At 36.2% G+C, this 12,976-nt stretch overlaps 1 protein-coding gene across 1 annotated transcript; it reads right to left on the bottom strand.

The window, feature by feature from the left end:
- Positions 1-133: 133 nt before the first annotated feature.
- On the bottom strand, positions 134-12,147 carry LOC137389866 (endoplasmic reticulum membrane sensor NFE2L1-like). Its single transcript, XM_068076014.1, has 9 exons — positions 11,984-12,147; positions 8,866-9,314; positions 8,541-8,627; positions 8,339-8,456; positions 5,338-5,598; positions 3,918-4,159; positions 3,006-3,236; positions 1,900-2,088; positions 134-654 (listed from the first exon to the last, which is right to left on the bottom strand). The coding sequence occupies exons 2-9, from the start codon at positions 9,256-9,258 to the stop codon at positions 334-336; spliced, it is 1,842 nt and encodes a 613-aa protein (XP_067932115.1). The 5' UTR covers positions 9,259-9,314; positions 11,984-12,147; the 3' UTR covers positions 134-333.
- Positions 12,148-12,976: the final 829 nt, after the last annotated feature.

Here is a 12,976-nt window from a genome sequence, read left to right as displayed (position 1 = left end):
TTTTGTTCACTATCACTATCTTGTGAACTGTAATTGCATACAATAATATATATTACTTTATATGCCACAAGAATAAAGCACTTAGTAAAAATAAAGTAACACGGTGATTATGTTTTTGATTTCTAAGTAAATGTCGCTCTATGGCAAAAATTTATTTTCGGAATGTGTAATATAATAATATCTAAATATTGAACACGTTAGATTTATAAACAATGATCAACAAACTCCCATAAATAATTGTAACAATAAAGGTATCAGTTGTAATATTTACAAAAAATGAAAATTGCAATGTCTACTGTTATCACCAGTGCATTTATGAGATTAATCTGAACATTAGCTCCTCCGTTTCTTACTATCCCTCTTTTTGCTAGTACGAGACCTTCTTGTACGAGCTGCAGTCACTTGAATATTCCCATTTCGCCCCACCTCCAGACTAAATATTGAAGTATCGTATGGAATACCGTTCTCATCACGAAGGGTATGAAAGATTTCGGTCGACATAATGTCAATCTCTTTTTTTGTTCGCGTGTGCTTATTTAAAATAGCGGCGTGCTTTAGAGCTAAACTCTCCCTTGTTGATCGCAGCTTCTCTACTTCAACTTCTAGCTCTGAATACTCTCCAACCCTCTTCTGTCGGCAATTCTGAGCAGCAACCTGTGAAAAATGACGAACAATCTTGCTGCCATATTTTAGAACTAGTTTAAAGACTGACTTGCAACAAAATTCACATTACAGTTATTTGGTATCAAAAGATTCACCATGTCTTACTCTGCTGTGTTGTAGGTGCCAAATATGTGGAAATGTGATTACAAGCTCTTAAAAGCTCAAAAACGAAAAGCCGCCGTAGATTGGAATCAGTTTATTTCTCTGACGTGGTCATCACATTTGGTTATTGTTTTGTCACGTGATGTTCTCACGTGAAGTGAAAGGCCAATAAAAGGCTCAATATAAAACTTCTCGTAGCACTAGTTTATGATAAACACTTCGGGTTTTACCGAAGACCCCGTATCAAATATAGATGCTCACTACTTTACAGTTTTGTTTCGGCTTGGTCTAATCGTCCAGTCGTAATCTGATTATGTGACCCACACTTTGTGAATAATTTCTGCAGCATTTTTCGATTATCACAGGTGACCAATAGGCTCGTCATGATTATCAGAGAATGATATGTACTCCTTCGAGCTACGGTTAAAATATAAAACGAATTTTCACAGTAGGTTATAAGATATCAGCGCTGAAAGTGACAGCATTACAATGATGATAAAATAGACGCATAAGAACAATAGACATAGTTTTATTGAATGCGTGAAATATATTTGTGAAAATATTTCGACGAATGAGGTTGCGTGAAAGTGTAAACAAAAGCCATCTTGTACAACTATGCCCCATTTGAGCCGTTTTGAAAAGAGATTCTAATCTATGGCAGTCTCGTGATGGCGGCGATTAACTGTTCATTTTTTTTTAGCTTTTAAGAGCTTGTAATCACATTTCCACATATTTTGCACCTACAACACAGCAGAGTAAGACATGGTGAATCTTTTGATACCAAATAACTGTGATGTGAATTTTGCTGCAAGTCAACCTTTAACACTATTAATCATAAGAGAAATAATCAATACCAAAAACAATGCAAAGCAAACACACCACTATCTGATGCCATAATTAATTTCCACAAATACTTTCAAAATTTACAAACTGCTGCTGTAGCAGAATACACGCACACACGAAAATACACACATATTGGCCAATGAATTTAAATTGTTATTCCAGCAAACATAGTTACAAGAAAGAATGTTCGAAACAGATGAACATATTAGCCCATTAGCAAGTCCTGATATCATGCCCAACGCATTCTTCTGCAAAACTGTCAACCTTGAGATTAGACAAAATCTTCCTTACTTTATTCTTTCCACGTCTGCGAATATCCCTGACTAGTGAGATCTGCTTGGCAGAAAGTTTGTGTTCTTGGAGAAGAGAGTTGAATGCTTCGACCGGGCTGTCTATGATGGTTTCAACATTGAAAGGTATACTGAACTTGTTGCAGAGCATCTGATCATGCGCCAATCCACGACTGGGCTCCTTTCTTGTCTGTGTAAATAGCAGAAAAAGGACAGTTTACTTAGTTATTGACTAACATACAATTATCTAAAAAAAAATACAACACACGAAATTAATGCTAGTCATACTGGATAGCACCAAGTATCTCACAGCAATAATCAGCGTTTACTGAATAACAAAATGTTGAAGGTCCTACTGACAAGTGATGAATCTAGTCTATTAAGCCATGAAATGCGTTAAATAATAACTCTATGTATTGATATACTATACGCTAAAGAATAACTCTATGTATTGATATACTATATGCTAAAGAATAACTCTATGTATTGATATACTATACGCTAAAGAGCAACTATGTATTGATATACCATAGGAAAGCATTGGCAGGATGCAACAGTGAAATGTTCCAGTGAGTGAAACGTTCCAGAAGTTCCTAATTAGTTTATAAATGACGGTCACCAGGTATAAACACACACCTTGATCACTTTTACAACATATGGTTATGCAAATGTGCAAAAAAATGCCAGATTTTCTTTAATGTAAATTTATGTCATGTGTCACAGCAAAACCCTGCATATTTCTAACATATTAATTAACAGGATATATAAACAGTGTATCTAAATATATAAAAAAAAAACGCTGTATATACTTATTTTAGCCATCTTGCATTTAAACTGAAAACACTAACAGGACCTCTTCATTGGACATTAGAGCTGAACAATTTTTAGAATATCGGGTAAAACAAACATTGAAAAAAAATTGATGAAAAGTACAACTCAATTAATCAGGTGGATGGTTGTTCTATAAATTTAGGAGTTGGTAATTGTGAAAGAGGAAACAAATCCTAAATTTATAGACAGCGATATGTATGGCGACGATTTACATCGGCTAGCTAGAAAGACACTCACTGACTGTTAAATGAACACGTCATGAATCTTATTATTTACCTTCATATCCATCTTGCGGACATGAGGAACGCCGCCAGGAGGTGCCCCATATGTGTGATCGTGGGACACAACAGAGGTATCATGCGTTGGAAAGTGTTTCCGTTCAGGCTCATAATAATCATCATATGGCTCAGTTTTGGTATACCCGACAGCACCATACTCCAACTCTAATGGCTCAGCAGAGGAAATAGAATGTCGCTCACTTCTTGAAGAACTTTCATTATACCAGCTCTGAAAAGTGTAAACTAACAATATTAAGAAGCAATATGGCCGCTGTATAAGAAGCAATATGGCCGCTGTATAGGGAAGCAATATGGCCGCTGTATAAGAAGCAATATGGCCGCTGTATAAGAAGCAATATGACCGCTGTATAAGGAAGCAATATGGCCGCTGTATAAGGAAGCAATATGGCCGCTGTATAAGGAAGCAATATGGCCGCTGTATAAGAAGCAATATGGCCGCTGTATAAGGAAGCAATATGGCCGCTGTATAAGGAAGCAATATGGCCGCTGTATAAGAAGCAATATGGCCGCTGTATAAGGAAGCAATATGGCCGCTGTATAAGCCGAAAACATGGTATTCAACCAACAGCTAGATTTTTCGCCATTTAATCCAAAGGTTTTGCCCGATGGTAAGTACAAAAATAATCAGTACATTTAATTTTCCTCGCCAAATATGGGTAGGCCTACATTTGCCGCTGTGGGTTGATAACAGAAAAAAGCAAATAAGGCAGTATGTTCCCTGAAACCATAGCTAATCGTAAAAAAACAATCATAACCATCTAACAATTCACAAAAAACAGACACTTTTTAAATGCATAGGATTAAAACCAGGCCTGAAGATCTTTGACAAGCATATCTAATGATAGCTGCCAACCAGCAAACAAAACCAACAATGAAACCCAAAACCCACCCTGGGAGGGCTGCTCCCTACAGCGGAGTCAATGCTTATGTCATCCTGGTCTTCAGCATTGCCGAGGTAAGACAGCATATTATTTGTATCTAGATCAAAGTCCATTTCTGGAAGGTAATCCATATCATCTATTGCCTCAAGTTGAGACAGGAGCATGTCATTCTCGTCTGCCGTGATGTTTTCAATGTTGCCAGAATCTAATTGGGACTGGAGGCTTAGTCCTTGGTTAGCCCAGAAAAGACCTGTTACGCAACAACATTGAAATTTGATGATTACATGTAAAATCTTACATATTAGAGTGTAAATCACGTTAGAATTAGATGACTGTGTAATAGAGAAGACACTCAAGGATAAACAGGGAAATAACTAATAAAAACTTCGAATGGTAAGTTTGTTTGTTACTTTTGGCATTGTCCATCTAAAGGAAACTAAGAGAAGACCGCCAAGAGAGAGTGGGAGGACGGTGGTCAAAAGAGATGGTCGATGCTGCATCGGTGTCTTGGTTTTTTTTGCTCGGAATAAATGCTTTTAAGAATGCAAGTGGAATGATTTATTTACATTGGTACGACCTGAAAAACTACTTCATCATGCAGAAAACACAGAACTTGAATTGCTAAATACAAAAGTTGGCCTACTTTGTAAATAACAGATGACAACATCAAATTATAAAACTAACAAATACAAAATTTGTGTCGTTTACTGATTTTGACTAGCAAATTTCACTAGAAACTGAGTGAGATGCTTTGTACATTGTAGCACCAGGAAAGCCAATGGGACTAGAAACTGAGTGAGATGCGTAGTACATTGTAGCACCAGGAAAGCCAATGGGACTAGAAACTGAGTTAGATGCTTAGTACATTGTAGCACCAGGAAAGCCAATGGGACTAGAAACTGAGTGAGATGCGTAGTACATTGTAGCACCAGGAAAGCCAATGGGACTAGAAACTGAGTGAGATGCGTTGTACATTGTAGCACCAGGAAAGCCAATGGGACTAGAAACTGAGTGAGATGCGTTGTACATTGTAGCACCAGGAAAGCCAATGGGACTAGAAACTGAGTGAGATGCTTTGTACATTGTAGCACCAGGAAAGCCAATGGACAAAAGAAGATGAAACAAAGAAATGAGCCAAAATAAGAAAGGTCTTTCTACCTCTCGTATCTAGAAACATATTTCGTAAATTGAAGCAAAATTTTTACCAAAAGATGTTTCGCAACTTGAAATGTTTGTACGTAGAGTCTTTTGTAATTAGAGGATCCACTGTACACGTAGATGTTATAGTCCAATGGCTGCTTCGCAAACATGAATTAAATCTGAATTATACGCTGAATTAACCTTAAAACAACATAAAAAAATTAACTAGCTAAAAGTTACTTTGATTGATTTTCAACGAATGTTGATACCATTTTGCAACCAACGTACCAGAATTATTCATCTCATTGCGGGGGTAATCGAAGTCAGGAGTAAGAGCTGGGTATCCATCCGGGTAAAGGAATGAAGAGTTAGTGGCTCGAGTATCAGGCATAGCATTCTCAGACACACTGTCTTCGAGTAGTGGCATACTGTCCTCAAGCACAGTATCCTCTGGCATATGATCATCATTACCAGGCAAAAGGTCCTGCAAGGCTGTCTCAAGCGAACTTTGGGTGTTGTACGTAGGACGAGATTCCACATTCAAGTACCCTATATCACACTGTTAACCATGAAGCTACCTTTAAAGCATTTATGCAGTGATAATGAAAATTAATAATTTAGTAAGTTTCGAGATTTAGCACTAGATTCAGCATGCACCAACACTTGGCTGCTCAAGCCAGCACAGCATTTAATCATTCATGGTTGACCAGGATAGTTGACTTTACATCACACTGTGAAGAATGCATGGAGCAATAAAACTAATAGCTGTTTGAGTGAAGTTCTAGTCTAATACTGACAACCGTGTCTGAGCAATCCAGTTAAAATAATACTGGTTTTTGTAATTTAACCCTTTGACCGGGTATAAGCCCCCAAAAACAACCGAAACTCGTGTAATTTATTTTCGAAAATTCAATAAAATCGATATTTTATGAACATGCATAGCTCAAATATTAAATTTATTTCTATGAGCAAAAATTTTTTGTACAGAAACATTCATTTATACATCTACTACTAAAAAAAGCAACCATGTGCAATTGTCCCTGTATGAAATGCTTGAAAGCATTTTTTTCGTAGAGTCCAACGCTATAACGTAGCCGCGCGAGCCACCATAACGATCGTTTTCTCTGTATATTCCAAGTATATTAAAAGTCCAAAAGGTTTACATCACTTCTATCATTTGAATTTTTTTATTCTGATCAGACAAAAAATCACTAACGATCGCAGGATCAAATTATCTTTTATTTTACCGTTTCGAAAGTCGAGCAGATGTTGACTGGTTTTTCCAACTTTTATTCTTTTCCAAGGAGGCACGGTTTGTTTAGCTTTTAGCACAAAGCAACGCCTCTCAGATAATCGTTTCATATTGTAAATCATCGATCGATATCTTGTTGAGGATATTTAAAACTTACTAGAGTTCATATCCTTTGTTTAATGTTACTAGGCGACAGCTTTATAAACGTCTACCAAAAGGGACATAAATGTCGTTTCCCCACGCAACCGGTAAACGACATTTTGGTCGTTTCCCCAGCCAAAGAGTTAATACAACGAGCGCTTATGGATTCCTTAGGTCAAACGTACTCTAGCGTAGCACGAGTGACAAAATATAGAAAAACTTGGACTGCCCTTTACATGGTGCCTTGAGCGCTATATGACCAACACAGAAATCGCTCTATCGATGTCCCGCAACCAAATCCAATATTTTTTGGCATACTTCAAATGCGTTGCCATAAAGTGAATCTTCAGTTAATGTGAAAACAATAAAATATTTATATAATAAATCACTGCACGTGCGTTTACCCATTATCAGTGGAATTGATAACTGCAAGTTGCTACACGGGAATTGTCATTATTAATACTGATTACTAATGACAGCCGAATAAAATATAACCAAATGTAAAAATGATTTGATCAAACACCTGTTGCACATACGAAGGAGTTATGTAACACTTACTAACAAACTGATGTACCAGTGCAGGAATAAATACATTCAAATAGATCATGTATTTTGCGATTGTTTCAGACTGTTAATGGAAACAAAAAATTGATGGCTTTGAGATTACATACTCCATATACACCATTGTCTCAATGCTTATTATTTGTCTAAGCAAAAAGCGTATCAAGAGATGTGGCCGCAAGATATTTCATACTTAAAAAATATACAAGTAGCAAGATAGAAATTTTGTTGCACCAAATGAAGGGATTACTTACGAATGTTTTAAGTCAACAATGGTACATATGCAGTTCGATTGCTACAGAGCAAAAGGAAGTCGTCACCAGGCAACTGAATTTTTGTATGTAGTTATAGAGGTGAGCCAATTTAATCAAAGCGGAGAAGTTTGCAACTTCACAAGATCCATCTTGCTCAATTGTTGATCCACGGCACATCTGAATCTAATATTTGATTGGACAACTGACTAGGAAACTCAAAACTTGCCAGAAGTTGGTTATAGCGGTGAATCTATACGTAACAAATGGAATCGCATGGCAATAGATAAAAGATAGCTGAGCCAACATTAATTTGCCCAGTCCATTTCATGATCAACCACATTGGAAACTCCAATGGAGTTGATCAAAATAGACCCCTTAGAAAGAAACCCACTTCTAAAAAGTGGCTACATGATCCGCTAGTTTCCTTTCCGCGTCTTTATTTGGGCGAAAGAGTTCATTCCCAAAAAATATATTCTTGACTCTTTTTACTAATTTTTAATGCAAGCTGGTTTCAATTGGGTGTTTTTTAAGGATGACATGAAGGTTTCACAAAATCACTCTTTACATTTTTGACAAAGATACCCTCACTTGTAACAAAGTTGTGAAGTTAGCTGGTGTTTTTTGAAACTGCCCATTCAACCTTTCAGTTTATTCTGATTAAATCTATTGAAAAACAATGTTTTTCTCTAGTTTTATTCATTGAAAATGCGCCCAATGTATTTTTGTAATGGGTTAATTATTCCCACTGCTCTTCCACATAGCAGATATTTAGCGATGTAAATAATGGCAAAATGCTATTGCGACAACAAACTATTTACCATTATATATGGGAAATAATATGATTATACTTCAATATTGACTGATCTTAGCATAAACTACAGTACCACTAATAATAACCAGCAAGGACGATGTAGCTTTCATACTACTGAGGTCAATGCTCACTGTTTAATCTATTTGCCAACAGGGCATTTTGGTTAGTATCGATGGTATTTAGCAACAACATATATATACCTTTGCTAGCTATCAGCTAAATATTCCATAGGTGTGTACAACGAGGTCTTAAATGATGAAACAAACTCACCATTTCTAGCACTTGTAGTCCAAGGGAGAAAACTTGATGAAGGGGAGTCTTCTAGAGAAGCCAAATTGATACTATCTTGTATACTCCCAACTGACTCAGTAGCAGATGTTGAATTTTCCTATAACCAAAAAACATAGCAACCATCATAATCAGGTCTAACTTGCGAATCAAACTAAACTTTTGTAGTGTAAATAGAACTAACCTGCTCCTTATTGTTGAAAATGAATTGAGGTCTTTCGACTAGTGACTCTACATCCTGTTTCCAAAGAGCTTCTATCAGTTCAACATCCTGAAACATAGAAGAGTTATGGAGCCTTCCTACATGAGTACAGCTACAAAAAAGAAGTGAAGCTATTCCAACATGCTAACTCATTCACAAATAGGATATACGATTTATCGGAGGCGTCAACAAAGTTTCAACCCAACTGGCTAAAGTGTTAATATTATATTTATTCTAGTCATCTGTTGTTGATAATTGGTTATTGTTGATAATCAGATACAGTTTAGAAGTTAGTCATAAAGCAGACCTGTGTACTCAACTCTTGTTGAGGTCTGGCAGAGGTAGCGGCAAAAGTAGAAGTTGGAAGTGAAGACGTATTATTAGTCACCAACCATGTAGTTACAGAATCTGCTATACTTCTATAAAACTGTCCAGTTGTTCCCACGAGTCTCTGTAGCTCATTAAATACCAAATAATTGTCATCGATAGTATATTTTGATGAAGGAAGAGGCAACTGGTCATTGCTATGGTAGGTGTCTACCAAACGGAGACCCACAGACTGTCCAAGTAATGCTTGCTGTACTTCAGGATAAGCAGAGTATTGTCGCAAGTAAATTCTAAGATCTGTCCGCAGCAAGCTAAGTATAACAGCTAGTTGCACAAAACCATCAGACAATCTTGATTTCCATCTTGCCCTCATTCTGTTGATCACTAGTGAAAGCGCTGAAAGATACTATATGCACCTTGATAGACCACCTGCAAATACAAACACCCTCATGCACTAGATGACCTGTGATATAAGCAAACCAGCATGTGGTGTGAACAAAGCCTGTTGCCTATCACACACTGAATGACTTTTGTCCTTTTTATAAAACTAACTTAGTTTATTATTGTGAAAAAGTAAACAATGTGCATTATCTAATGAAGCCTTCTAAACAGTGCACGTGTCTTTGAAAATATAGAACAATGTCATTGCTAAGAACGTTTTAATGGACGCGACTACATTAACAGAACCATTAATTTATTCTTCTGTGTCGCCCTCAAGTGTTTTTTAATTCCACATTAAAACTGAATTTTATATTGGCCACAAAACTTTCAGTGTACAAACATTCCAGTTGAGAATGATTATATATACAGTCAAAACTCTACTATTGGTCACCTCTATATAAAAACATTTCAACGTATGACAAAATTTAACAAACATTTCTTTCAACGTCTGAAGTAATTTCCAATACGGATGTCCATTTTTTTAAAAATATTATAGTTTTGTAAATCAAACTAAAACTGGTAAAAATTAAAGATGTAAAGTAATAACAATTAAAAAAATTAGTTAATTCAAACTATACTTAGTGTAAGTTACGCTGTACAATTTATCACTCGTTTTACCACTGAACTTACACTGGTCTGGGCCTACACCGGTGTGTATGTGTCAGCAACGTAAATAAACAATAAAAACCACCGTACCTTCATTACTAATGACCCCTTTCCTAATGTAGTTTTTACATATACAGTGGGACCTCAGTTGTCGAACATAATCCGTTCCAAAAGGTTGTTCGAAAACCGAGCTGTTCGAGATCCGAAACAATTTTTCCCAATTAGAATAAATTTATGTAAATTTTAACTCATTCTAAGACGAGAAAACAACTTCGGTAAAGTATTTTTTCAACATTTTACACCATAAACTGTACTGTATACTGCATTCTATAAATAAAAACAGGTATATATAGATAGTGTTCAATTTTAATAAGAGGTTTTCTATTTATGATGACGGAAAAAGAAAACAAAAGTAAACATTTGGTATGTTTTGCTCTTAAAACATCAAAAACATAAAAGGATAAGATACAACACCAAAAGTTGCAGAAATTGATAACGAAACAGCAAAAAATGCAACAAATCAGTTACATCAAAAATCGTGAGAAAAAGAAAATATAAACAGCAATGGCACATTTACTTCACATCTTTGAAGGAGAATTCTCCTCCAAAACAATTTAGGATAACTCGACTAGAGGGGTCATCTCCCTAGCAAATCTTTTCAGTAGAGACGTCGTCCCAGATGGTTCCTACCTTTTTGTGAAGAATTTTTGAAGCGTAAATTGCTTCTCCGTTTGTTAAAGGTTGACTTGCAACAAAATTCACATTGCAGTTATTTGGTATTAAAAGATTCACCATGTCTTACTCTGTTGTGTTGTAGGTGCAAAATATGTGGAAAAGTGATTACAAGCTCTTAAAAGCTCAAAAACGAACAGAAAATCGCAGCCGCACGAGACCGCCGTAGTTTGGACTCCCTTTCCAAAACGGCTCAAATGTGATGTAGTTGTAAAAGATGGTTTCTGTTTACACTTTCTTGCAACCTTATTCGTCGAAATATTTTCACAAATATACTTCACGCATTCAATAAAACTATGTCTATCTTTGTGAATCTTTTCATATCAAATAACGGTAATGTAAATTTTGTTGCAAGTCAACCTTTAACGAATGTTTCCATGTTGTTTCCGGAACTGTTCCAATTCCAATGCGCATGCACCGGTTTGGTCGAAAACTGAATTTATGTTCGAGATCCGAGACAAAAAAATCTCAAAATCTTTGGCCGAAAACTGAGTTGGTCGAGAATCAAAGCGCTCGAGAACTGAGGTTCCACTGTAATTTTGGTTTGGAGATTCACTTTTTTTACATTGTTTTACATAATGAGATTGTTTCAATGCTATATGTAACAATTTGATACAATTATTGTTGTTTTTGGGCTGTGAAACAAATTGAACAGAATGCAATGCATTTTTGGAAGAAGATTTTCTTCATATGACAACTTCGACATACAAAGCAGATATTGAAACGGATTACCTTCACTCTTGACTGCACTTTTTAAACCGTTGTATAGGCCTACTATATTTAATTCAATTACAACCAAATTTTCTTACAGCAATATATACATGCTCTATTGCAATCTGACCTTACCTAACTAAAACAAATATCAAAATCACAGGTGTCCTTTAGTGTGATAGTGCCGAAGCCGAGCGGTAGGCTACTGACACATAAAAACAACAAAGGTCAACGTAGTAATGAGCAAAAACAAAAGTATGCATCCAAATATCTCACCAATCCGATGAGCAGCACACACAAAAACTAAACCAATCGACAGGACCAACGATCATGTCAAAAGATTCCAAGTTTCAAGTCATGTCTTGCACAACTCACCTTATGATTTCTTAAAACTTGTCCCTAAGTCCCTATTAATTTGAGACTGTCCGATTGCTGTTTTTGAAATGGTTGCTACTAATGAGAATTATTTATATTGATAACTAATAATATTGATATTTAATAAACTTGAAACATAATTTCATTATGCAGCTTAGAATTAACTTGACTAAAAAACTAACTATAGCATCTAGTTGTTCCCTCTCAAGACCCATTGCTAGAATAATACTTACTTGTTCGTAGTGCGCAAATTGATACTTTCAGTTCATGAAGTATTGCGTGAATAGTTCGGAAACACTGCAATAATGGTGACGGTACGTCCGAAACGTTACAAACAGCTAGTATTAAGTTAAAACATAAGACAATTGATGCTATGGAAAAAAAACTACAAAGGAAAACTCAGCCAGGGCTGAATCATCAAATTTGAAATGACGCAGATGTGCATAGATGTGGGGGGGGGGTCGTGGTTCGTCTCATGTAAGTGTAGAATTAACCTCTGAGGCTATACCATGGTATTATCCAACAGGTCTAGTTCTCGAACATTCTTTGTCGCGCCGCAGAGACCGAGAGCGACGGTTTTGTTGATAGCGACTCCGTTTTTGCAAACAAAATCTTTTCAAAATAATACCGGAGGAGATGATTTAGAGCATAAACGAAAGGTTGTAGTAGCCAACCACCGGTTCGTTGTTTTTAGATGATTTTTAAGCTTTCATAATTGAGTTTTCATCAAGTCAGGCTAAAAATACGAATGAGGTTGCAATAGGTTGACGCGCCATTAGGTCGCTCAATTTTCAATATTTCATGTTATGAGTTACCCAGGTTACGTCAACTCGTCCAAAATTATGAAGGATCTAGATTATAACCGCACAGAGAACAGAGCTTTTCATCAGACTTCTTTAGTTTCTCAATATTGACAAGTGTTTAGAAGTTATGTGATTATACTTTGCAGATTTTGCCTTATAACGGAACCTTTAGACAACTATTTGTGGCATCTCAGGTATCAAGGCAAAACTTTTGTGTTATTTCTTTCATATCTTAAGGGAAGCACCTATGCACTTATGACAAACAGTACATGTGTAACAACACGTTGTTGTTTAGAGTTGTTTACTTACTGTTTAGTATTCTTCTCAGATCAGGGATGGTATTAGGCCGAAAGCCTTGATGAGATATCTCTTTGTTTGTGGCTCCAGAGCCGGACTTTCTTCTCCCGTTGCTCTGATGCCTAT

The sequence above is a fragment of the Watersipora subatra genome, chromosome 3, assembly GCF_963576615.1.
Source record: "Watersipora subatra chromosome 3, tzWatSuba1.1, whole genome shotgun sequence".
Taxonomy (NCBI): Eukaryota; Metazoa; Bryozoa; class Gymnolaemata; order Cheilostomatida; family Watersiporidae; genus Watersipora; species Watersipora subatra.
The sequence above is the reverse complement of the archived record's forward strand: the minus strand, read 5'-3'. Positions and strand labels throughout refer to the sequence as shown.

What these genes read in the sequence shown, in the direction of transcription:
- LOC137389866 (XM_068076014.1), bottom strand. Translation starts at nt 9,258, where the DNA reads ATGAGGGCAAGATGGAAATCAAGATTGTCTGATGGTTTTGTGCAACTA. An exon ending in GACTACAAGTGCTAGAAATG is followed by an intron (nt 5,599 to 8,338) that starts GTGAGTTTGTTT and finishes AGTGTGATATAG; the next exon opens with GGTACTTGAATGTGGAATCT. An exon ending in GCAGACGTGGAAAGAATAAA is followed by an intron (nt 655 to 1,899) that starts GTAAGGAAGATT and finishes CATTTTTCACAG; the next exon opens with GTTGCTGCTCAGAATTGCCG.